This window comes from Staurois parvus, unplaced genomic scaffold, assembly GCF_062004578.1.
Source record: "Staurois parvus isolate SC_StPar_1 unplaced genomic scaffold, SC_StPar_1.0 ptg000014l, whole genome shotgun sequence".
NCBI classification, from domain to species: Eukaryota; Metazoa; Chordata; class Amphibia; order Anura; family Ranidae; genus Staurois; species Staurois parvus.
Window position 1 is genome coordinate 5,413,230 of NW_028317810.1, and position 27,499 is coordinate 5,440,728.

General features: G+C 39.0%; 1 protein-coding gene across 1 annotated transcript in view; it reads left to right on the plus strand.

The window, feature by feature from the left end:
- The window catches only part of RPH3A (rabphilin 3A), a 395,508-nt gene that overhangs the window by 333,698 nt on the left and 34,311 nt on the right, over nucleotides 1-27,499 (plus strand). Inside the window, exons 13-16 of the mRNA XM_089677017.1 lie at nucleotides 10,105-10,179; nucleotides 14,235-14,344; nucleotides 15,387-15,513; nucleotides 19,146-19,202. Of these exons, the coding sequence (XP_089533143.1) occupies nucleotides 10,105-10,179; nucleotides 14,235-14,344; nucleotides 15,387-15,513; nucleotides 19,146-19,202 (369 nt within the window). The remainder of the gene's footprint in view (nucleotides 1-10,104; nucleotides 10,180-14,234; nucleotides 14,345-15,386; nucleotides 15,514-19,145; nucleotides 19,203-27,499) is intronic.

The window sequence follows — 27,499 nt, forward strand, 5'->3', positions numbered from 1 at the left end:
TCATTAAAACATTTGTTTAATGGTTGAACTGGATGGACTTTTGTCTTTTTTTTCAGCCAAACTAACGATGTAATAATTGAAGAAAAAAATATCATATAGAATAACACATATACATAAATTATTATATATCATTTGGTCCAAAACTAGTGAAATGAAAAAAGTCCCAAGCACCATTCTGATGTGACAGTTCAACCGATAACCAAATCTTGTAACGCCAACTGTGTTCCACCACGGTGTATGGCCAAAATAAGAACTCACTAGATTAACTGGGCAAACAAAGTAGCCAGTAAGCATGTAAGCTCAGATCCTGTTTGTATTTGGTGCGATGCCTGGTCCTGCAGAATCCTTCACCCCTCTTCCACTCAAGTAACAATAAACCACCTTCTTCATTCTCAGCCAATATCTCAGGAAAGAGCTCCGAAAAGTATTTACAGTGCACCAGAGGTGAGGACAGAGGAACCCAACCTCATTTTTTGTTGTCTGTGTTCCATTGGGAGATTTCAGTTCACTTCCAGTCTGGCAAATACAAGTGTGAGAAGAAATCTCTACAAGGGAATTCCCTTCTTAGACAGTTGTCAGCAAAACAAGTGTCCTCGTTAAAATATTTATTCTCTCCTCCTGTGCTGGTGCCAACTGTTAAGATTTTAGATTTTCTATCACCTTCTGTCTCAGTAATAATAGACACCAGGACAAATAGGGTGCGATAAAGCAGTCCAGAGAGTTCTGATTTCAGGAACCTTGATAATTCGGATCAACAGTGGGCACTGAAAAGTAAGGCTACTTTCATTCTTTCTTTGATCTGTGACAAAAACATGATAAAAATGCATATATGTTTTTGCTGCATTTCTACCACGTTTGTGGTGTTTTCTACAGGACATGTGACTCAAAAACTGCTGCAAAAATGCAACGTGGGTCCGTTTTTGCCACATTTTCCATTCATTTCAATGGCATGGTGCATTTATTTTGGGCCAAAAATGCAACAAGCAGGGTTTTATAAAACGCCCCATACTCACAACAGACCAGTGTGAAGAGTTCCATAGGAATTTATGGTCACATATTTTTCTTCTGCTTTTTTTTTAACACAAACATGGAAGAAAAACGGATCCGTGTGAAAGCAGCCTTAATCGCTTCCTGACCGTCCTATAGCAGATATATTGCTACAGGGAGGCACGGGTGTGCAAAATCATGTGTATATACATGATTTTGCATTTCCAGGTAGGGGGCGCGCATGCACCCTACCCGTGCCGTCATTCGCGGCCATGGCTGTCATTAACTGGTTCCCGCCCGGTGATTACTCGCCGGTACCCGGTGATTGCCGAGGATCTCCGATGAGGAGTAGAACTGTATGTAAACAAAACAGTTCTACTCCCTGTCAGCCCATGCACACTGCTTTGGATGGCTGTGCATAGCAGTGTGATTACAGTGAAGCACAGACACACAGCCGTAAGTAAAACCGCACACAGTTAACCCTTTGATCACCCCTCATGTTAACCCTGCCCACTGCCATTAGTACAGTGTCAGTGCTTTTTTTTTTTTTTTTTTTGCAGCCCTGATCACTGTATTGGTGTCACTGGTGATATCAGTAACACCAAGTCAGTTCCCCCCAGTGTCAGAATGCCCACCGCAGTCCTGCTATAAGTCACTGATTGCCACCATTACTATTAAAAGTTCTTAAAAAAATTAAAAATTTCAGTATCTATACCGCCATTTGTAAACGCTAAAACTTTCACGTAAACCAATTAATTTACACGTATTGGGATTTTTTAGCAAAGACATGTAGCTAAATAAATTTTGGCCTAAATTTATGACGAAATCTGATTTTTTTCAAATTTTTTTGCTGGACATGTTTAATAGCAAAAAGTAAAAAATATAGTTTTTTTCTCAAAATTGTCAGACTTTTTTTTTGATAGTGCAAAAAATAAAAACCGCACAGGCAATTAAATACCACTGAAAGAAAGCTCAATTTGTGGGAAAAAAAGGACATAAACTTAATGTGAGTGCAGCGTTGCATGACCGCACACTTGTCAGTTAAAATACCACAGCGCCATAATGCAAAAAATGGCCTGGTCAGGAAGGGGGGTAAAGCCTCAGGAGAGCAAGTGGTTAATCTCTGTGTACATAGTAGTCCTCAGCCACAAATATTTTATAAAAGGAAAAAAAGAAGTTCAGAATGTCATCAGTGCAGGGGCGAACTGACCAATCGAGCACTCAGGTACTGACCGAGGGCCCTGGGGTCAGTAGGGGGCCCCAGTGGATGCCCCTGGTACCTTTCAAAGGCTTTTTAGGGTGTGGTTTGAGTGTGATGAGGACACAGGGGCCCCATGATTCCCTATAGCCCGGGGGCCCCATGAGTTGTCAGTCCACCCCTGCATCAGTGTATGTCAAATGGGCAACACATTCCATTAAAAGTTAAAGAAAGCATGTCTATTCTCATTAACCCTTTGAGTACTGTAAAATTTTGGAACGCCAAAAGAATCAATTTTTTTGTTTTTAAAGTTCGTACACTTCAGTTGCTGTAACTAAGCCATTTCATGAAATAATTGGCAAAAAGCTAGATCCATTTGTTGTTTGTTGATAAGAACTAGTATTTTGACTCAAACCAAAAAAAAAAGAAAGAGTTTTAAGTTCTTAATCAGATGATACACGCAATTAAAAACATGGGACAAATACGTCCCTTGGTCCTCAAAGGGTTAAGCATTAATAACTTTCTCAGAGATTCTTTGGTGGACAAAGTTTGTAGACCTATTACCTGACACACCCCATGCTACTGTGGAAAGCCCCCTGCACATAAGTGTTGAAAAGATTTAATCTCTTAACCCCACTACAAAAAACTTAAAATGGTTTTCTTTCAGCAGTCAGGGTTCAGGTTAGGATTAGCAGTAAAGAACATTTGTAAGCTTTTTATTATGTAAAAAATAATAGGAACACAAACAATACAAGAAGTAGTTCTTTTGAAGAGACTAGTGACTGAATTATATCTGGCTGGCTGGATGGCTATGTAGGTTTAATCAACTATATTTTTATTTCCATGTACTGCAGCATGTGCACAGCATTTACTTGAACCCAATTTGTTAACAGTGCTGACAGGATATAAATATACCTTTTATGCATTATTATGTTAAAAAACGTCTAGGTTCCATATGCATATATGGGCTGGTGTATTTTTATGCCAAGGACTGCTTTTTATTAAGGCCTGGAACTCTCTCCATAAAATACAAAATACTTTTTTCTGAAAGTTGTCTGTCTTTCTTAAAAAAAAAAAAAAAATCACAGGGGCCTATTCAATTAGCTAAATTGCCAGGTGATTCTATTCTTCTGTTCAGAAAAGTAGATGTCCCCAATAAAACAAAACAAACAAACAAAAAAACAAGCGCTGAATGTAATCCTAAAAGGGGTGTATAATCTTGACAAATATATTAAAATATACTGTAATTATTGTAAAATCAACTTGCTGTAAATATTATGAATAATATATTTTATTATTTTGAACAAATTACAAGTGTTTATGTGTACACCTTGTAATTATATGTGTAGTTGGGACAGCCGTATTTACTAACTAAATATGTAGCTAATGCTTTGAAGTGATATGCAGTGGTTATGCTTTACTATTCCTTCTTACAATACAAGTCTGTAAACTGTTTGTGTCACCACAATGATTGCAATGATCTCCGTAAATGGCTGGTCTTTTTCTGATTTGTAAATCAGTTGCGCAGAACTGTAACACAAAGCAAAACAATCACTTCCAGCACTTAGAGGTCCTCCATAGTTGGATATAACTTGAAAAGCAACAGGTCCATAAATGCCCAGAATTCCTTGGTGGATGCAGCCCTCCTCAGATAGAGGAATCCATTGCATAACTACAAAAAGAACGAACTGGGGTGCAAGCACCTAGTGCATGGTTTATTAGAAAAATAAAAGATGCAAACAAATGGGTACTGAAAAAGGTACAGCATATGAGAGACTTAAAAATGCAATTAACACTCTCATATGCTGTACCTTTCTGAGTACCCATTTGTTGGTATCTTTTATTTCTCTAATAATCCATCGGTAATGCACTAGGTGCTTGAGCCCCCGTTTGTTCTTTATGTAGTTCTAGAACTGTTGTAGTAACCAATATAATCTTCTTATAGTGGCAAATCTAAGATCTCCACATGACAACAGCAATCTCAAATCCCACTTTGTCCAAATGTGACGCATGAGATTTTCCAGTTTGTAGGACAAAAATCTAAGCAACAGCAGACTAGAAGTGATCATCACTGCGGGTGGTTAACTCTGCAGTTAATTCGTTACACACCAAACTATAGTCACCATCTCATGTTTTAACAAAACACACTGCTTAGAATATCTGCTATAACAATTCTGATCTTTAGAAAATGCCTGTGACAGGGGGTGCCACACCAGACAGGAATGTAACAGAGTTTTAAATATGGTAGCTCTCTTCAGAGAGGCAAGGAGTCTTGAATGTTTGAGTAGAGCATTTAGAGATTTAGCGCAACAATTTTAAAATGGTGCAAGCAAATATATACAAGAAATATATTCTGAAAGGGATAATTTGCAACAGCAAAATAAACAGGACTAAAAGGGAAAAATGTTTAAAATTTGTCTGCTCTTTGGTTCCTGAGCAGAGTTCAGTTCACTTCAAAGTTAAGTTTTAGCCTGCAGATATGACTGTTAGAATACTGGCATGATTCAGGTGGAAAATGAGAATCCCTATTGCCAAATGCTGAAATGTTTGATTGACCCTCCAATTGGTGTTGCTTAGCCAACCCTCACCCAATCAAGAGTGCTGAGAGGTGTGGTATAGGAGTGCTGATGCATTTTATTATAGTTCAGCAGCAGGGGCAGACTGACCATTTGGAAACTCAAAAACAATCCAAATTAATTTTTAGTTCAGACTTTCAGCTTTAATTCAAAGGGTTGAACATAAATATCAAGTACAAATTTTAGGAACTGCAATTTTTATACACAGTCCTTCCATTTTCAGGGGCTCAATCAGGGGCGGACTGACCATTCGAGCACTCGGGCATTGCCCGAGGGCCTGGGATCAGTAGGGGGCCCCATGAGATGCCCCTGGTACCTTTTTCATAGGCTTTTTTAAGTTTGGGCAAGGACGCAGGGGCCCCATGATCCCCTATTGCCCGGGGGCCCCATGAGTTGTCAGTCCGCCCCTGTTCAGCAGATAGTCTCTCAATGCCAGTTTTTCTTTTTATATCAATATTTCCAGACGGCCATGTTTGTCAGTCTGACAAGCAACATATTATTGCACTGAATGAAATCACAATATGATAGACATATGGCACTTATGTTAGGATTCTCTTGAAGGGGTAATGTGCCCCATCTTTCTGCACTCTGTAATATAGGGGCCAGGGGCAGACTGACAATAGGGGATCATGGGGCCCCTGTGTCCTTGCCCAAACTCAAAAAAGCCTATGAAAAAGGTACCAGGGGCATCTCATGGGGCCCCCTACTGACCCCGGGCCCTCGGGCAGTGCTCGAATTTCCAAATGGTCAGTCTGACCCTGATAGGGGCGTTTTGGTATCTTTGATCATTATGTTTATTGATACATTAATTTATAGACTAGTTATGAATGTAATTTTATAACCAGGAGTATGAAACTTGTATAGAACACTAGGCAGCTTATCTGTATGATATTATAAGTCAGTAACCTCAATTAAATCCAAATCTGAAAGAGTCTCTTTTGGCTCATTAACAGGCTGTGCAAATGCTGGCTAAGATGTTAAACTGGAATTTATGATGACCAGCTTCATGTCCCAAGCTATGTTCTAGTATGGGGGGTTATATGTTGTATTTTTAGAGTTCTCTCTTGCTGCTGCACAAACATCAGATTTAAATCTAAACAGTTTGTTGCAGACTTGCGAATTTTGGGGAAATGAGGATGGCATTTGACCTCCTCATTCTCCCCACTCAGTTTGGGGTCATCATGAGACCTCATTATCATCACACTCTACATTTAATAAAATAAAAGTTGTAGAGGAAACATGTAAAATGAGAAATTTACATAATTATTAATTAAGGCTGCTATAAAACACTGAAATAACTTAAGTATGTGTTAATAGTAAATACACTATACTTTCATTTACACCCTTCCTAGTATACACTTATTTTCCATTTAATGTGGTAATTCAGTGCAAGACAAGGTTTTCACCTTGTTTGCACCTAATGTAGAACATTATTAGTAAATTAATTTTTCGCCTTCTAATTAATATCTATCACCTTGCATATAATCACTCCACAGGCTGTTACAGTGAGATATTGAGGACTCAGTAATGAATCTACAGTAATCTTAATTTTTAGTTTATAATCCAGTGCAACTAAATTATTTGAGACTTTCTTATCTGCACTTGGGCGTGTCAGCAGCCTTATGGATTACATGAATCTCTGTTGTGTAATGTCTTTATTCTTTTTTTGTGAAGAGATTCATTCTGACTCATGTATCAAAACCTACATTTGAGCTCATAAGTAGCAGAAAATAATTTAATGAAAAAAGTTGGAATAACATTAATTATACAAAATGTATTATGCATTAAATAAACTAAAAATTAACATTTTTCTGCCTTTCTGCCCATTTCTCTGCTTATCCAAAAAAATATTTTCAAGGTATTTTTTTAACCAGTTTTTGTCCAGGATACAAATATATGTCCTGTGGTTATTCAAGAATCATTGGCTTTCAGATAAGTGATCTAAATGGCTCTGCAGCCTCCCGTTAACTTTTAAAGGGCTAAAAAGGAGGTCCCTTGCCACTGATGCCCGACTTTGCTCCTGAGCTCTCACGTTTCACCGAGAAGCCTGGGACCGCTGTAAGCAGTTGGGCTAGCTGTCCACAAAGGAGATGGAGAAACATTAATTCCATTCATTGAGGATTTTGTCACTTATGGTTTTGGTGATGTGTTTCCCTAGCTGGTACAGCCAGGAAAGCATTCATTCAGATGCTTTGGAGGGCAGAGGAAGTGTCAGGGGTCTACACCTGATCGTTCCAAAAAGAGTATCTCTCATTGCCCAAAGTTATCACAAGGGGTGTTGTTCAGCCTTTGTAATAGCAATAAAGTTAAAGGAAAACAAGTGTAAAAAATACATTTAAATAAAAACAAACAAATAAATCACCCTGTCTCCCCATGCAAGTGCACAGGTTGGTCCAGCATGCATATGTAAACAGTGATTGCACCGCATGTGTGAAGTATTGCTGTTTACGTCTGAGTGAGAACAATAATTGTGGTGCCAGAGCTCAAGTTTAAGGCCCCTTTCACATGACCATTCTGATCAGGTCTGACTGTTATTTTTTCAGGCGGACCAGGCTGGACGGTCCATTCACACCCGCCCACCCCCAATGTGAACCAGTCCTCTAAAAACAAATGGAAGGGGATCTGTCCCCCTCCAAGTAAGTGGATTGGATCAGAGGGCAGTCGGGTGTAAACTGACCTTCATCTGTCCTGAGAGCAGAGCAGACTCTGCCAGCATTCACTCCGCATAAACCAAACAGACACAGACATGTCAGTTGCCTGCTCTGCTCAGCAAGGGATCAGCGCACAGATCCCCAGCTGACCAATTCAGATTCTGCTCAAAGTGAAAGGGGCCTAACTCTAAACTGGTAACCTGTAAAATCTTTTAAGGCATTGTCCATCAACAAGTTTAGGTACCGGAGTTTGTCATAATTTCACAGGTGTGTGCAGTTTTACATCTTGACTTGTTTGGTATCTATTTACTCGGTGCAACATAATTTTTTATATTTTACCAAAAAATGTGTGTACTAAATTGTGTTTATGCGTGCACTCATAATTCATTTAAGTATATATTTTTTAAATTTGGGTTTGATATAGTGGCTGCGCAAATATCATTCGGCATTGCAAAAACCGCCATTTTATTAATTTTCAGGCAAAAAGCTGATTTTAACAAGTATATGAAAAATGTCAAAATTGCCCCGATAGGCAAATGGCTAAAACAAATTATCAAATGAAGGACCCACATGTGCCTAAAAGCTCTGTGAGCCATCAAAAGCAATCTAATTAAAATGTGTGTAATGTTTCATGGACAACTGAGGTCTCTGTTTAAATACATGCATGCATACATGGGAAAATCAGTCAATATCAAGGTGCATGATGTGGTCCTTACATAGGAGTACTAACTATGGAATATATAACAAGATATAAGCTCCCTAAAGCTGTCCTTGCAGTAAAATCTCTCTCTTCACAAATCGCCTCTCGGTAGGTGTAAAAAGGATCTGTAAAGAAAAATATCTGGGTTTTGACTTTCCTCTTTTCCTCCTGTGGTGCTTTGGTGAGGGTGAGTTTGATTCTAGAGAATACAGAGCAGCTGAAATCTTGCCACAAGATGCTTTTGCAATGGACTAGAGTGTCTTTCACCTGTTCCCAGGAATCTTCCTGGACGGACAATGATATCACTCCCAGCCATGCAGAAGATGTGAGAAAGTGATGTATGATTCTAGCATTTTTACGTGTACGGTTTAAACCTCCTGTACTGACAGTAGGTATTTTGAAAAAGGAAAGGGGGCCTGGGCAATTTGAGCTTTAAAGCTACAGGAACATACACACAGCAAATGTATGAACATGTGTGCCCCAAACCCATCAAAAGAACTTATGCAATTTAAAATCAACCAATGCACACTGGGAAGGACAAACAAAACGATAAAAGAAATACATTGGTTCCCCAGCATTCAGCTCTTTTGGACTTGCAAAATACACTTCCCTAAAAGCTATTACTTACATATCAATGAAAAACAAAGATTTAATTTTCCTCCACTTTGTCGATATATACAGGGGTGGACTGACAACTTATGGGGCCCCGGGCAGTAGGGGATCATGGGGCCCCTGTGTCCCTGCCCAAACTCAAAAAAGCCTATGAAAAAGGTACCAGGGGCATCTCATGGGGCCCCCTACTGACCCCGGGCCCTCGAGCAGTGCCCGAGTTTCCAAATGGTCAGTCCGCCCTTGGATATATATATATATGTGAAAGCCATAAGCCAACATCCAGGCACACCTGTTCAACATGGTCTCTGTCCAGTCTTTAGGATCACTGTCTTTGTGCTAGAAATAATGTAGCTACTTTTGCTGACTTTGAAAGCAAGATTTCTGGGGCTTTCATTCTGATAATTTTTACACTTTATAGTGAAGCGCTGACCTGCAATTTGTGTGTAGACAGTGATCTTGGAACAAGCAACCTATAGACAGGAGTGTCTCGGTTTACAAATGCCTCGGTTAACGTAATTTTCAGGTTCCAAATGAAAATCCATTGAAAATAATGCCTCGGTTTACAAATTTTTTTCGCAATACGAACGGATTAATTGGTTTTCTATTTTTTTTAATCATGTCCCTGTACAGTACTATGCCTTTAAAGTGCACTTTATAAAGAGTTTTGAACAGATAAGACTTTTTTTTATTTTTTTCTGACCTCTGGAACGGATTAATTGATTTTCAATATATTCACAAATTAATTTTTAATCATGTCCCTGTACAGTATTTATGCCTTTAAAGTGCACTTTATAAAGCATTTTGAACAGATAAAGTACTTTTTTTTAACTTTTTTCTGACCTCCGGAACAGATTAATTGGTTTTCAATGCATTCCTATGGGAAACCACGTTTCGGTTTACAAATTTTTCGCAATACGAAAAGCCCCGCAAAACTCATTAAATTCATAAACTGAGGTACGCCTGTACTTGTTCCTGCTCTGTGACTCACTCAGTATAATGAGGATATCACAAGAGTCTGCATCTTCAGAATGACTCCGCAGTGGCAGCTTTTTTTACTATTCTGTGGCTTACCAAAAACTGTCTGATGTAATCCGCATAGTGTAATCTGGACTGTACATTTGTGGACTATTTAAAATCCATGTGGATTGTAACTTTGAGCCTCATTGTGTTCAGGGATGGCTGTTGCTAGGGTAAATGATGCAACATTTCTATGTTACATAACTGTTTTTAAGCCGGAGATTTTGAATTTACATTTTTGCTACAAGAAAATATACCACTACCCATGCAGTAACAAATGTTTATTTAGATGGCTTTGCCAAAAAAGCAAATTTATATTGGCAAAATGTTTAACATGTTCTTAAATCTAAATTTGTCTTCTAGGGTTTAAAACCTATGGACTCGAATGGTTTAGCGGATCCATATGTGAAGCTGCATCTTCTACCTGGTGCCAGTAAGGTAATATAGAATTTACAGAAAATTGAGAGCTGTTCTGTTTTCCATAATCATTCATTAGGGGATAGAAAATAGGAACACATAGGCATACGTTTAATAAATGGTAAAAAATAATACTTTTCACAGTTTTTTTTCTGTGATAAGTTCTAGTGAGGTGTTTGATAAACAGTGAAAAATCACATAAAAATCAGGGAATTTATTGTTCCTTCTCTTTACCGCAAATTCTTGGTGATAAGCACAATAAACGTAACAGAACTCTACCTGCTTTATAATTGGCAAAAGGCACATAATGTCTTAGTACCATGATAGATACAGAGAAAAGCCTCTTAGATTTATCACCAAGTCAGTCTCCGTGATTAAGGTCTTTTTGGTGCACAGATTGAGAAAAGAGCCAAGAAGTGACCATTTTAGACATAAATCAGGTGTAACTGCAGTGTTGCTCATACTGTAAAGCCAGGGTCTCCAAACTTTCTGATCAAAGGGCCAGTTTACTGTCCTTCAGACTTTATGAGGGTCGGACTGTGGCCAGTGGGAGTAGAAAATGCCACAACATCAGTGAGAGTAAACAGTGCCCCTCCATTGGTTAAAGTGGAAGGAATAGTGCCCCATCATTGGTCAGTGGGAGGAATAGTGCCCCATCATTGATGTCAGTGGAAGGAATAGTGCCCCATCATTGGTGTCAGTGGGAGGAATAATGCTCCATCATTGATGTCAGTGGGAGGAATAGTGCCCCATCATTGATGTCAGTGAGAGGAATAGTGCCCCATCATTGATGTCAGTGAGAGGAATAGTGCCCCATCATTGATGTCAGTGAGAGGAATAGTGCCCCATCATTTGTGTCAGTGGGAGGAATTGTGCCCTATCATTGGTTCCAGTCAGAGGATTAGAACCCCATCTTTGGTGTTAGTGGGAGGAATAGTGCCCCATCATTGGTGTCAGTGCGAGGAATAGTGCCCCATCATTTGTATTAGAGGGAGGAATAGTGCCCCATCATTAATATCAGTGGAAGGAATAGTGCCCTATCATTGGTATCAGTGGAAGGAATAGTGCAACATCATTGGTGTCAGTGGAAGGAATAGCACCCCATCATTGGTGTCAGTGGGAGGAATAGTATCCCATTATTGGTGTCAGTGGGAGGAATAGTGCCCATCATTAATATCAGTGGAAGGAATAGTGCCCTATCATTGGTATCAGTGGGAGGAATAGTGCCCCATCACTAGTGTCAGTGGGAGGAATAGTGCCCCATCATTGGTATTAGTGGGAGTAATAGTGTCCCATCATTAGTGTCAGTGGGAGGAATAGTGTCCGATTGTTGGTGTCAGTGGGAGGAATAGTGTTCCATCATTAGTGTCATTGGGAGGAATAGTGCACCATCATTAGTGTCAGTGGAAGGAATAGTGCCCCATCATTGGTGTCAGTGGGAGGAATAGTGCTTCACCATTGGTATCAGTGGGAGGAATAGTGCCACATTGTGTCAGTGGGAGGAATAGTGCTCCATCACTAGTGTCATTGGGAGGAATAGTGCTCCATCATTGTTGTCAGATGGAGGAAAAGTGCTCTAGCACTGGTGTCAGTGCGAGGAATAGAGCCTAATCATTGGTGTCAGTTGTGAATGGAATACTGCCCCAAGGGCCGGATAGAGGCAAGCACACACATCTGACACCAGGGCTGCAGTTTGGAGACCACTGCTGTAAAACATTGAGTAGGATGCTTTGCAAAATGTAGCTCCTTGCTTTCTACTCCCTTGAATCTCCAGGTGAATTCATTATCACCTTTGGACTGTTTTTTTTTTTTTTTTTTTTTTTTTTGGCATGGCATGCATTTATTCTGCAAAGCATTTAAACAATGGAATGTAGTGTTTACAGTTTTTTTTTCTTTTTTTCAGTCACGGAAAGGCACATACTAAAGAATGTGCATGCTGATGTGCCTTGTGTAGAGGGAGTTTGATGCATTGTTACAATGCATTACATTGTTTACATTCTCTTTTTTAAAATGTATTGAAATGTCACAAACAGGGGCGGACTGACCATTTGGAAACTCGGGCACTGCCCAGGGGCCCGGGGTCAGTAGGGGGCCTCATGATATGCCTCTGGTACCTTTTTCATAGGCTTTTTTGTGTTTGGGCTAGGACACATGGGCCCTATGATCTATCTCCTATTTCCTGGGGGCCCCATGAGTTGTCAGTCCGCCCCTGGTCTTAAAATATAATTTAACTTGCACTGCAGCATATTGCAGCATACTGTGTTTTGTGACATGCGGTGAAGTTCAGTGTGCTGTGTAGAAATGCAGGTATGTTGCTTTAATAAAGAACAAACTAGGCACAAACATTATGGTGTGGACAGGGCATAGATCAGTCAATTGACAGACCATAGATCAGCACAGTTCAGTGGACATGGTATAGATCAGGGCTCTCCACATTTTCTGAACAAAGGGCCAGTTTACTGGCTTTCAGACTTTAGGGGGTCCAGACTGTGGCCATTGGGAGTAGAAATTGTCCTGTGGCCAGTGAGAACAAACAATGCATCTTGGGTATTAGGGGGAGACACCATAGTTGGTGTCAGGAGAAAAAGTGCCCCATAGTTGGTGTCAGTGGGAGGAATAGTGACCCATGTTTGGTGTCAATTGGAGGAATAGTGCCCCATCATTGGTGTCAGTGTGAGGAATTGTGTCCATTGTTGATGTCAATACGGAATTATGTCTCGTTGATGTTAGGGGAGGAATGGTGTGTTGTATCAGAGGGAGGAAAAGTTCTCGAAGACCCAGATAAAGACATGCAAGGGGCTGCAGTTTGGGGACCACTGGTATACATACAAAGCAGTTGGAGGTTAAAAAAAATATTTTTTATGGTTCCAAAAAAAAAAAGTTGCCTCTTATAAGCTTTATTGTACATTAATAAAACTGATGTGTAGGGGAATCATTTAGCACAAATAATGGGCTTTCTATGTGTTACTATTTTTAACTCGCATACATGGGAAGAATAACCTATGGCCTTTCTATCAGTATGGTAGGTTTCCTTGGAGGGATGCTTGTGTGCATTCCTGAAAATCCTTCCCTGCACTTCTCCCCGGTCTTTTCTCCTCAGATTGCAGTGATATTTTGCTGATGCTTATCAAAGCATATCACCGTGATAATTAAGCCACTTAAACAGTCTAAAACTTTTCTCCAGCAGTAATGAGATCTAAATTGTAAAACATTTTTTTGAAATGGCTAGATAGTATGTTTGCTGTTGATGTAAATGTTAATTTCCCATAATTCAGATGTATTATAGTCTAACATCACAGCATTCTAAATGTAGGTAAGAAGTGGCAATTGCATTTTCTGTCCAAGCAGCTGATAAGATGTCAGATTTTTACTTCTTGCCTGAAATTACAAATGTCATACTTTCTTAGTAAACTATACAGTTCTATGGGGCTCAATGGTGAAGGGGCAATACAGTTAATTGTATGTGCTATAGAACCTGATTTGCAGCTTTATTTTTAGGCTCTTGATATGAGCTCTGAGTGCAGGCAAGCTCTGGGGCACAGCCATTACTGATGTGACTTTGAGCATTTTCTACTTGCTGTGCTTAATTATTAATGAAGCCTGCACAAAGTATGTACTGATTTCTAATGAGCCTGCCAGGGAACAGAAGTGTGTGTAGCCAGAAACATGTAAGCCTACCACCTTTAACATCCCCTACTAATTAGCCTTGCTTTGTCAGCATGTGGTGTTACCACTTTATGGGCTGAACTACAGTTGTTCGGTTTCTTCTACTCATCCCTGAATAATTTAGAGTTGGTTGGAATTATTCTTTATACGTACACTGTTCAAAAACCTTTTAGTGTTCTTATTACTAAATTGCTCAGGTTTCAAATGCTCCACCATGTGCCATCTGTTTTTAGTAGTACACTGTGCATCGTTAATATTTGCTCAGTGTTATTGTGTAATAGGCTTTATTATATTGATGTTTGCTCACAGCGCACAATCTTTTTAATTACTCTATTGACATGGAACTTTGTTTAAAATGCTAAGCAATGTAAAATGAGAATCGCATAGTTTGATTTTCGCTACATTTCCAGGCAAACAAATTGCGTACTAAAACATTGAGAAATACTCGTAACCCAATATGGAATGAGACCCTTGTGTATCATGGCATCACGGATGAAGAGTTGCAGAGAAAGACTTTAAGGTAAGATGTTTTGTTTGCCAAAAGCAAATTCATAGCAGGCTTTATTAGATTTAGTATTACTTCATTTTAAGGCAGTGGGGTTTGCAAATGATTATAACAATTATGATAATGATTATATTGGTACAATGGTCAGTATTATTTTATTCCCAATTGACTCTTTTTTATGAGAAAATGTACACCCACTGTTTGTGACCCCTAAATAAAGTAAAATTCTTAACTGGCTATTACATGCTGGAAGTATAGGTAGACTCTGGAACTCTGCGCTCTATCCTCTCCTTACCTGCTGTTTGTTACTTGTTATTTACTATTTCTAAGCTACTGTTATATTACTAGTACATCACGAGCAAAATATTCTTGAGGATTGTACTATATGTTTTCTAACTGGACCAACAAAATGTTCCACAGTTAACTCTTAGTCCAATAAATATGTACTACTTATGTCAATAATCTTAAAAGTTTGTTACCGCGTTTGAATAAAGTATGTTTTATTGTATCAAGGCTATTTCAAGAAAAATCAAATGAAAAAAAAATAAAGTAAAACTGACGTGGACCCCTCAAATTTCCTAGCACTTGGACTAAGGGCTGCAGGTAGAGAGGTTTTCTGCAGTGTCTGCTCTTTATACATGTATGATGCAACCACACATGTACAATGGTTCAGTGTTTATAATATTTGAGTGGTCAGTCTCAAGTATCTTGGGCACTGATGGATTGTTTATTCAAGAAATATGGGACCCATATGTGTTAATAGCGGTGCCACAAACAAGTTGTCTTGAGAACCCTATTTATGCTGAAGTGCAGGGGAACCTTCTTAGTGGTGCCTATATATATATATATATATATATATATATATATATATGAATGAAACGTATAGAAAGTACACCACCATTCACAATATAATTGCCTGTTCTTAATACAAGGTATTATTAAAATGAATGCAACGTTTAATTCATTCATTTAATTTTGTTCAACATTTATTAATTTCATTCATTCAGCTAAACAGGAAATAAATGATGTACAAATTATCATCTATATCATCCTACAGAATCTCTGTTTGTGATGAAGACAAGTTTGGCCACAACGAGTTCATCGGTGAAACTCGGTTCTCTCTGAAGAAGCTAAAACCCAATCAGAAAAAGAACTTCAATGTGTGCTTGGAACGAGTCATACCGGTACATACTGTGTGAATAGAATCCTTTACTATTCTTAACTTATCCTTTTACCAGGCTTATCAGATCCTTACGGGAGATTTATTAAAACTGGAGAGTGCAAAATCCAGTGCAGCTCTGCATAGAAACCAATCAGCTTCCAGGTTTTTTTTTTCTCAAAGCTCATTTGAACAAGCTGAAGTAAGAAGCTGAATGGTTTTATGATCAGCTGCACCAGATTTTGCACTCTCCAATTTTAGTAAATCATCCCCTTTGAGTCATCCTCATGCTTGGGCAAGAAACACAAATGTGAGTGTATATTATTTAACCTCTTGCTGCCGACTGTACACTTATATGCGGCCTCAGAGAACTGGCCTTTTTTCCATGTGGTTTACTCCCAGCACAAAGACCAGGCTTTCACCAGGAGCTCCAGGTCCCATGCTAACGTTTGATGCTTGAATGCTGTCATAGCCTCTGATTAGCCTCACAGAAATCAGTCACAGTTCAGCCTGTCTCTGTGTTTTTTTCTCTCTGAATGTGAGAGAGATACATTGTATTTCTCTCTCATTACAAACAGAAAGTAAACAAATGCGGGTAGAAAAAAATAAAGAAAAAACGCTTAGATCAAGGTTAGATCTAAGTTAGTGCCAGGCAGGGGCGGACTGACCATTTGGAAACTCGGGCACTGCCTGGGGTCAGTAGGGGGCCCCATGAGATGCCCCTGGTACCTTTTTCATAGGCTTTTTTGAGTTTGGGAAAGGTCACAGGGGCCCCATGATCAGCAAAAAGTCCGCTAAAAAATGCAAATGCGAAAAAACTCGGCAAAGCACCGCTAATGCAAAAACACTAAAAACCACTGAAAAACTCAAGTTTTTATTGTTACCATCGTAATTAAAACGCCCAGTGTGCATGGAGCCGTAGGGTCATGTAAGTGTCAAAGCTCAGGATCAGTAAATTTTGGGTAGGATTTTTTTTAAAAAAAATAACATTTTTAAAATTATCAGTGTCATGTCTAAAGTAAGATTAAAAAAAAAAAGCAAAATGCACATTGTTATTTCGGGACCTTACTACAGGCACAAACAACAAATAACATACACATATATGGTATTACTGCAATTGTCAGGAGCAGGAGAATTTATTTTGGGTTGTTCTTTGGTGGAAAGTTATGGTAGTAGCAAGAAATATACAGCTAAATTAAAAAAAAATGTATATTTTTTTACTATTCTGTGCCAGTTTTCCTTTGATAATAAAAAAAAACCCAGGAGATATCTGTTATCATTTAGAATAAAATAACAGTAGTGCAGCGCATAACAACAGACATAAATGATCAGTGTAAAAAATCCGTATTAAACCAATGGAGATCTGGATATATGAGTATGATAGTCACTTCAAATTAGATGAGGTTCCAGAAGGAGGTTAACCTGGGAGCAGGTGATTAGCCAGGAAAATATATAACTCCAGTGGTGTGCGGTGATGTAGTAAAAATGCAAACTCACCAGAAATGCTATTTAAAAGCGCATTGGACAATACTATCCGGCTTAAAGGACTCCCATCAAAAGGAACCTGGTCTGGTCTGGATTATGTCTGGATGATATAGGGGGTGATGTCAATCAGAGGTCCCTCTCCGGGGTTAGAAGGTGGGTCTGGTCATGCAGCATAACTCATCCTCTAAGGGTATGACCAGAGGTGTGTGGACTGACACAGGGAAATGCAGGCTTCAGGTATAGAGGAAATAAGACAATTTATTAAGACTGAACAACACAAACGCAGTGCAAGGTAAACATAACACAGTGCAAACAACCCAAACTCCAACAGATAACCATATATACAAAATCAAACGTAGTCGGGCAGGCCGGGTCGGTAGCAAACGGGAAAACAGGGTACCAGGGGCGAGCGGAAGAGTGGTCAGGAATAGCCGAGGTCAGGACAGGCGGAGTTTGTTCAGAGTCAGGATCAAAGCAGAGTCAGGATCAGGCAGGAAGCAGACAGGATGCAGGTACAGGGGCTCATGGGAAACATACACCAAGGCACTGACTGCAGGTCTGGCCATTCCTTAAATACACCTGCTGCAATCAGCCTCAGGTGATGGCTGATTGCAGGAGTGAGCTTCTGGTTGCTGAGAGCACCCGCTGGCCAGCTCTGGTACTGCAGCCCACACGGCAGATGAGTCCCACCACTAATGGTGAGTCCATTCCTGACAAAGGGTCTGGTCATACAGCATGATTCATCATCTGGTTAAAGTGACACCTGGATCCTGAGGATTAAATGCTCATGGTGGAGCAAAAGAAGGGAGGGGATCTCATAGTGTAGTATCAAAAATGATTTATTGAAAGTGAAAAAGTAAAATAGGGTACACACATGAGTGTTAAAATGCATCACCCCTTCTGATGACATATTATATGAAACGCGTTAAGGAGGAGCCCCATTACCCAGAGACGCCAAGCCGCCGGATCACGGAGGTCCAGCGGCCACTACAACAGTGAGACTGGTTAGTAACTTTACCAGCACAGGTTTTCATTTTTCATATACCTTATCTCCACGAGTTGACCTTTTAACACTCATGTGTGTACCCTATTTTACCCTTTTACTTTCAATAAATCATTTTTGATACTACACTATGAGATCCCCTCCCTTTTTGGCTCCACCGTGAGCATTTAATCCTCAGGATCCAGGTGTCACTTTAACCAGATGATGAATCATGCTGTATGACCAGACCCTTAGAGGATGAGGTATGCTGCATGACCAGACCCATCTTCTAACCCTGGAGAGGGACCTCTGATTGACATCACCCCCTATATCATCAGAGGTGGACATCATCCAGACCAGACCAGGTTCCTTTTGATGGGAGTCCTTTAAGCTGGATAGTATTGTCCAATGCACTTTTAAATAGCATTTCTGGTGAATTTGCATTTTTACTACATCACTGCACACCACTGGAGTTTTATATTTTCCTGGCTAATCACCTGCTCCCAGGTTAACCTCCTTCTGGAACCTCATCTACTTTGAAGTGACTATCATACTCATATATCCAGATCTCCGTTGGTTTAATATGGATTTTTTACACTGATTATTTATGTCTATTGTTATGCGCTGCACTACTGTTATTTTATTCTAGAGTCTTCAGAGAGGATTTGTAGTTCCTTATTTGTGCATTTGATGCTTATATGATTAGCTCTCGCTGACATCCTTACCTTAGTCTTTGTTATCTGTTATCATTTACCAGCAAAATAAAGTCCAAAGTGTCCTGAAAAAAAAAGGTATAATCTACCTGGATGCACAAAATAGTTGCGGTGATATGTAGAATTTTATTAACACATGTCAAAGTTGCAAAATTGTGTTTAGGCATTAAGATTTGTTTTGCCCTTAGTCACTAAGGGGTTAAGTAAGTAAGTCACTATTTTATTTATTTTAACACAAGCTTCATTAGTAAATGTAATAATGGCTTAAAGTAAGGTCCTTTCTGAAATTAAAATGACACTTTGTTACTGTAGCTTACACTTTGATGCTGTAATTTGAATCCCTAGGGTGCCTGTAAATATGGTGCATACAGCTGTATCTGACATAGTCACATGTCTTATGTAGATGTGATATTGCCACTGGTTTGAGTTCTCAGTGCGGGTTTTTGCTTATTAATTAATTAGCATTTTTTTCTTCAGATGAAGCGTGCTGGAACAACAGGATCAGTAAGGGGCATGGCTCTCTATGAGGACGAAGTAAGTCTGCTTAGGAGTACTCTTACTAAATTCACTTTGCTACTTATACATGCTAGCCATACAAATATATACTTTTAAATGTGTTTATTATATTGTAATTTTTATGTTTTCAGTCATGTATACTTACTTATCGACGTGCAGTTCATTTAGTTCCAAATCAGAATTTCCTGCTAATCGGAGATTCGGATGTATCCTAATTCTGAATTACAATAGTAACAAATTGAAACGAATCTGAAATAATGAAACAAAATTTGGCCGAAATTGGAATTGAGTCGGATTCGAAAAAAAATTCAAATTCGAAATCAAATCTGAAAACCGATTCAAATTTAAAAACAAGAATAGAATAAAATAGAACAGAACATAAATAAATAGAAAATAATAGGAAAGAAAAGAATAGAACAGAATACAGTAGAAAATAGAGTAAAACAGAACAAAATAAAATAGAAAACAAAGGAAAAGAAAAGAGTCCATTAGAATAGAATAGAAAAGATTAGAATGGAAAATTAAAAAATAGAATAGAAAAGAATAAAAAAGATTAGAATAGAAAATCAAAGAATAGAACAGAAAAGAATAGAATCAATTAGGAGAGAATAGAAAAGATTAGAATAGAAAATAATAGAGTAAAATAGAGCAAAATAGAACAGAAAATAAAGGAAAAGAATAGAATTGATCAGAATAGACTAGAAAAGATTAGAATAGAATAGAAAATCAAAGAATAGAAAAGATCTCTTAGATTGTAAGCTCCCAGGATCAGGCCCTCCTAACCCTCTTGTATTGAACTGTATTGTCTCCTGTTATATTGTAAAGTGCTGAGCAAACTGTTGGCGCTATATAAATCCTGTATAATAATAATAATTAGAGAGTCAAAGAATAGAATAGTATAGAAAAGTAATAGAATAAAACAGAATATAACTGCCTTCCAATATTCGAATTTCGAATAGAATTAATTTGAATAGAATACATTAGAATAGAATATAAAATAATAGAAAAGAGTAGGATAGATTAGAAAAGACTAAAATACTTTACAAAAAATTGTGAGCTGCGCTATGGTGTCATGAGTAGCAATCAACAAAGGCACTGTGAAAATTTTGCTGCAATAGAAATTTCCAATATGTTCACACAACTCTTCATATCGTCCAAATACCATCAAAAACACATATGGATTGTGGATTGTAATGTTAGAATTATTATCGAATCTGTTAGAATTATTTTTGAATCCGTTAGAATGAATCCAATGTTTTCGAATCCACTAGAATTATTTTCGAATCCTTTAGAATGGTTTTCAAATCCATAAGAATTATTTTTGAATCCATTCGAAATTTGTTGAATTTGAATGAACAAAACGAATTCTGAAAAACGAATTAAACAAGTTCACCAACAAAATTAGTCAAATAGCGAATCAAAACGAAACACATTTTTTCATTTTGCACATGTCTATCTGTTTGATGTTTCAACTGCTTTAGTAACTCACAGCAGATAAGACCAGCTATAAAGCAAACCTAAACCCTTACAGCAAGTTGAGCTTTTCTTCCCTACCCCCTCTCTGACCTAAATATAAATAGAAAAACTCTGCTGGAATGCATGCAGTATATTTCCCCAGGTTTCAGAGTCATTAGCCATCCTTTCAGGCTCTACTCACAGGAATGAGACACAGCTTGGGGCTATATTCTTGTAAACGCATTGCTACTGATTAACTATCTGTGCCTGAGCAGCCATTTCTTTTGCACAGATACCTCAATAGCACTACCACCCTGTGATGGTAGCAGCAGCCAAGGGGAACCTGTGGCTCACACATGGGTTTAAACCTTTAAAAAAAAGTTTTTTGGTACACTTTAAAGGGATTCTATGCACATTTTTTTAAATTTTTTTTCTTTACTGATAACTCAGGGTACAGGCACAAACTACTGGTACTGTATACAGATTTTTCTCAGTATTATACAAAAATTGGTAAAATATATAAATGAACATGTATCCACTTTTTGTTGATCAAAGGATAAGTAAATGAAAATGTAGAATGTACTGGACACAAACCTTTACTTTGTCTCAGCTGCCTGGCACCAGTTAGGACAGCTATACCGACCATGGGTTGCAGGAAAGAAAATCACTCAATTCCTCCATCAACATAGACAGCGTTGACAGGGGAATCCCTCCTGCCGAGCAATTGTGTTCTCCTGGCGGAGGAGCAGAGGAAGCCATCCCTACCAGGAGAATTATTGCTAGCGGCTATAACAACTGCTTGCAATAATCTGCATGTAAAATCTGGCAGGCTGGTTCTACCCAAGTTGATCGATCAACTTGGGTACATTCAGCCTGCCCATACATGGTTTGAATCATCTATGGCCAGCTTTACTCTGCATATCAAAGCATCCTGATCTTACAAATAACAATGAAAACTGTGTGCGCCAAAGGCAAAACAAAAACGAAAAATAAAGGGAACACAATTGAATGTGATTATGCAGTTCCTTCCAATGCAATACACTGCCACTCAAAAAAAAACAGCATCAGGTAAAAATGTCCATTGCACAAAGCAGCCGACTTTATTAACCACTTCCTGTTCGGACACCTTTACCCCCTTCCTGTCCAGGCCAATTTTCAGCTTTCAGTGCTATCACACTTTGAATGACAATTGCGTGGTCATGCAACACTGTACCCATATGATTTTTTTAGCATTTGTTTGAGACAGATAACGCTTTATTTTGGTGGTATTTATTCACCACTGGGATTTTTATTTTTTTGCTATGTAAATGAAAAAGTCCAAAAATTTTGAAAAAAAGTGTTTTTTTTTTTAAATTTGGAAATAAATAATATTTCATCATTAATCTTGGCCTAAATTTATTCCGTTATCTTTTTAGTAAAAACAAAAAATAACCCAAATTAGTTTATAACCAAAAATTATAATTTTTAAACATTCTTTTACATTTTTTTTACATTTTTTATATTATTTGTTTTTTTTATTACATACTTGTCACCATGGTGACACTGTACTACTTGTGGGGGGTGATGATTTTTTTTTTTTTACACTGATTGCTTTTACACCCATAAAGGCTGAAAAATCAATAATTTCTCCTTCTCTCTAGCTGCATTCTTGCAGCCATTGAGAACTACAGAGTGAGCTGTGATTGGTCACAGATTGTCACATGGTACAAGGCTGTTGGGACTAGCCTTGTACCATGTGACCATTCACAGATTTCACACGTAGTAAGCAATGATGTCACAAGTGACATCTTGCTTACTACTCTGCATGTGATCACTGATTGGCCAATCAGTGATCACATGATCGGGACCTCGCACAGAGGTCCCGTCCAACGATCGGTGTTCCACTGTGTCCGGAGGATACAGCGGGCACTGGATTGCGGTGCTGTGCGCTCCCAGGGAGCGCACACAAGCAGGGTCCAGGGAGGCCATTTATAAACTGCACTGCCACCCTCCGGCCGTTTATATACAACGGCCGGACGGGAGGTGGTTAAATCATATAAAACCTTACAATTACTGTTTTTTTTGAGCGGGGGTGTATTGCATTGGAAGGAATCTCATCCTAGCACATGTTGGTGACAAGACAGTGGGTGCAACCAAAAAAATTACAGTGAGACCTATCTAGTAATAAAAGGTTCTTCCATTGTGGTGAATGTAAATCCACGTGGGGTCACTCGGAGCACCAGGAAGTGGTCAAGTGTTTATCTGTTACTAGGTTACTCTGGCACCTGCACCTGTTCACTTACCTTTTATTTTTTAAGCAACTATTATATGAATGGGACTTATTAATACATTGGTCATTAGATGTATTTTCTGGTGGCGTTTATTCATTTAATTTTTGCACTTTTACATGTAGCAAATTGTTTAGTAATCTTGACTCACATTTTTGGCAGCGCGGTCTATACACACTTTTATACATCTTGATCTTGTTTTCGTTTGTCCAGTTAAGAGTTGTCTTGTGCAGCATGTTCAGGTATATGACACTAAAAATAACTGGCTTCAGCCTTGTGGATATGCAATAAAATGCCCATACCAACTGTCTAAAAGGTTGGTATTTGCATATGGCTAGGAATGTCTCTATGTGTTGCCTGGCTTGGCATGGGCACTGTATTTGGAGATGACAGATGGAGTGAGCAAATTTGCACCATTTTTGGAGATTTGTTTTTTTTAATGGAATTACCAAAGCATATTGGAACAGCAAGCAAGATCTTTAAAGTAGACCATACTTTTACTTTCTTGTTCGTTAGTTCACTTCATTTTTACTTTCCACTCTGGCTGAAATTATTATTTTTTTCTTTTTCCTGAATATAAAACAGTTCCAGCCAGCCAGATGATGACATTTGTATCCAGCAAGACTGTGTAAGAATCAATAAACATAAATGATCTATTGAGTTGTTTTTCAGTGAACAGGATTATTATTATTATACAGGATTTATATAGTGCCAACAGTTTGCGCAGCACTTTACAAAATGAAGGTAAACATTACAGTTACAATACAATTTAGTACAAGAGGCAACAGAGGGCCCTGCTTGTTAGAGCTTACAATCTAGGAGGAAGGGCTGAGTGATACAAAAGGTAATAGCTGTGGGGGATGAGCTGATGGAGGAAATAAAAGGCAGTTTACTAGTTAGAAGCAGGGTAGGTTTCCTTAAAGAGAGAGGTTTTCAGGGATTGTCTAAAGGTGGATAGATTAGGAGATAGCTGGACAGATTGTGGTAGGGAGTTCCATAGGATGGAAAAAGCTTGGGAGAAGTCCTGGAGGTGAGCATGGGAGGAAGTGACATGGGAACTAGAGAGCAGAAGGTCTTGGGAGAATCGAAGAGAGTGGTTTGGTTGATATTTTGAGACCAGGTTGGGGATGTAGCTGGGGGTAGAGTTGTGGATGGCTTTGTAAGTTGTTGTTAGTATTTTGAATTCATTAGGTGAGTGGAAGCCAGTGTAGGGAGAGGTAGCAGACACTGAACGGTTGGTAAGGTGGATGAGCCTGGCAGCAGTATTCATGATTGACTGGAGGGGGGATAGCCTATGTAAAGGTAAGCCAATGAGGAGGGAGTTGCAGTAGCCAAGGCGAGAGATAACCAGGGAGTGAATTAGGAGCTTTGTGGTATCATTGGTTAAAAAGGGGCGTATTCTGGAGATGTTGTGGAGGTTGAGGTGGCATGATTTGGACAGGGATTGGATGTGAGCCTGAAAGGATAGCTCAGAATCCAGGATTACCCCTAGCACCCTGGCATGCAGGGTTGGGTTGATAGTGGTGCTATCCTGACCGAGAAATCGGGAAGAGGAACGTGGGGGAGGAAATATTCTGAGCTCAGTTTTAGATAGATTGAGTTTTAGGAAGTAGTGTGACATCCAGTCTGATATGTCTGTTAGTAAATCAGTGACACATGAGGAAACTGGGGTGAGCTGAGGAGTAGAGAGATAGATTTGTGTGTCATTAGCATAGAAATGGTATTGGAAGCCATGGGAAGATATCCGCTTACCCAAGGCAGAAGTGTAGATTGAGAATAGGAGAGGTCCAAGGACAGAATCTTGGGGGGCCCCGACAGTAAGAGGAGTAGGAGTACTCCCTCTTTTGGAATCCTTCTGTACTCCTTTCCTGTTCAGTGTTCCTCAATTTGTACCAAGGTGTAGGCCTTTATAAATTCAACTATCAAAACTGTTACACTTACCTTTCACACCTTTTATTATTACATTATTGTTTTAAAAAGGAAGTATAAAGGAAGCATAGTGATGAAACAAATAATGTTTTTGCTTATTATTTGTTGATGGGCCACATAACTGGGATATTGGCAAGGGTTATGGCCCTTGCCTAAACACTTTATGTTAAAGCGTGTACTTCTTTCCCATCTCAGAAAGTTGAGAGGTATGAGTAAATCCCTTAATCACTGCAAACAGCTCCCTAGACCATTATGTTTACTGATTTATTTGCAGCCAGACTGGGCTAATGTACCTTGAGACAGCAGAAGGTAGATGATGACACTACTACCAGGGTTGCCAACCGCTTTTAAATTTACAGCCAGTTTATAAAGTGTCCGTTATGGACAGCGGCTACCCATAAAAAAGAAAAAATGGCCGACAGCCAACTTGAGCACAGCGAATGAACAGTTCTAAAACCAGGCGGCCTCAGGCAGGGCTCATGCAGGTTCAGACGGAGGGTGAATGCATGATGATGTCATTGCGGATCCAGCCGGCTCTCCTTTCTATCTCATCAGCTGCAGCTAATGACAGACTCTGCCACCATCCTAGCCTTCTCCCAAAGTCAACACTGTGATGTATAGCAAGAATTGTAGTTCTCCACATTGCACACACTGCCATGCCTGGGCTCCACAGAGACTACACCTCCCAAGGCACTCAGAGCAGATGTGAACGCTTTACCAACTTGTAGTAGGGGATGGAGGAGTATATAGGTCTGGTTTCTGTGGAGGGGGTCATCTGTCACCATGCACCTGTGACCGACTGTGCCTAGAGTGTTCAGTGGCTGCAACAGCAATGTGGTGTTTTTAGCTGTTAGCCAGGTGAGAGTTTGTCATTAACATAATAAGACCATCATTGTCATCCTGTGTGTTCATTCATTCCTTCTTTGTGCTGATGTGTTGTTGCTGAGGGTGGTTCTGCTCCACGTGTTCACATTGGGAATCTGAGTTCATGTCTACATGGACAGATAGTGGGGACATTGGTAAACTGCAAGATATGGTTGTAATAAGAGGGTGTGCTGATGGTTGATGCCAGATAGGGAACCCTTCTGACTCTGATGTAAAGGGGAACTCTGTGGACTGATGTAAGGGAGAACTCTGTGGAGTCTGATGTAAGTGGGAACTCTATTGACAGGTGTAAAGGGAAACTTTGATGAAAGGGGATCTCTGGTCACAAGAGCCTTCAGAGCTTCCCTTTATATCACAAAGTCTGCTGAATCTCCCCTTCAACAGAGTCCTCAATGTTCTCCTTTTACATCAGGGTTCGCAGAGTTTCCCCTTGCACTGTAGAGGGTACCCTGCAGACTCTGATGTAAAGGAGAACTCTGTGCTGGGTTATAGTAAAATGAGAAATATTTTTTGGCTTTTGTTATACTGCAAAAACTTGGCTCAGTAACTTTTTCTGTCATGTCAGTAAAAAAAAGTTTCTGTCAGTAAATTTTTGTGTTGTCAGTAAATTTCACTTCAGGAGTTTGGCAACCCAGTTCACTACTGGCAGCACCATTTTATTCATAAGAACTGACTTCACTTTTATAAGTCTAATTTCAAATCTAAGTTTTCAAAGCTACTATCTAGAGATAGCTAAAGAGATGTGACATTAGAAGACAACCTCCACAGGTACAAGCATAGTAAGAGAAATGGCAAAGGTTACTAGCTCCAGAGAGCTCCTGTTGTGTAGGTACAGGGTAGAGTAGGTACAGGATTATTTCATTTCTTTAAAGCTCTAGGGTAGAGCTCATTTATTATTTTATTTCATACATAATTTTAAATTTGCTAATTTATTTTTTATTTATTACATATAAAGAACATTCTTTTGAAATATTTTATAGCTTTCTAGCAATATTCAATATGCTTGTCCTTGGTGATCACTAAACTAAAATAATGGAATTGGAAATTGCAGCATCTAAAAAGTTTATAGGGTTGATCAAACTTCGCAAAATACAAAATTGCATCTGTGAATGGTTTGAAATGATTTAATTTAAATTATTAGTAAAAATCATGAAGACGTATGGTCTTCAATTGCAGTGATATCGATTTTTTTTTTTTTTGTTCAGCATTCAATTGAAAATATGTTAGTTGGTTTCTTTGGTGACTGTATTTCCTCCCTCTGTCACCTAGACCAGTTTTTCTAGTTTGGGTTTTTACTTGCAATAGTAGTTCTGTCTTTCATATCAAGAAATAGTTGGGTATAAATCCGGTGCCTTAGATAGATTGTTTATTGTCAATAAGCCCTGATTCAAGTTAGTAATTGTTCATTTGAGCTGAGGTCATCCATTACATTCCTAATGCCAGTCTAATATTTATTTAATCTTCAGGTTCTGTCGTTCCTTTGTCCTGATTTATACCCAGCTTTCTGTAATCTGTCTCTTTTCTGTTTTCTTGGCATTTACATCTGTAGCCCTCTTTTTTGGTGAGGGGGGGAGGCGTGTTATGACAAATGTCCCTCCCCAAACAGGATAACACACTAAAGCATTAAGTAAATAGGAGAACCAGAACCTTTGCTAAGTGGAAGATTGGGTTTGATAAAGTTAGCAGTGCATCCACTCTGTGAATGGGGGAGATTCTATTCTTGGGAAGTTAACCAGTAATCTAATCAAAGTAATTGGGAGTAGAGAAACTACTGCAACC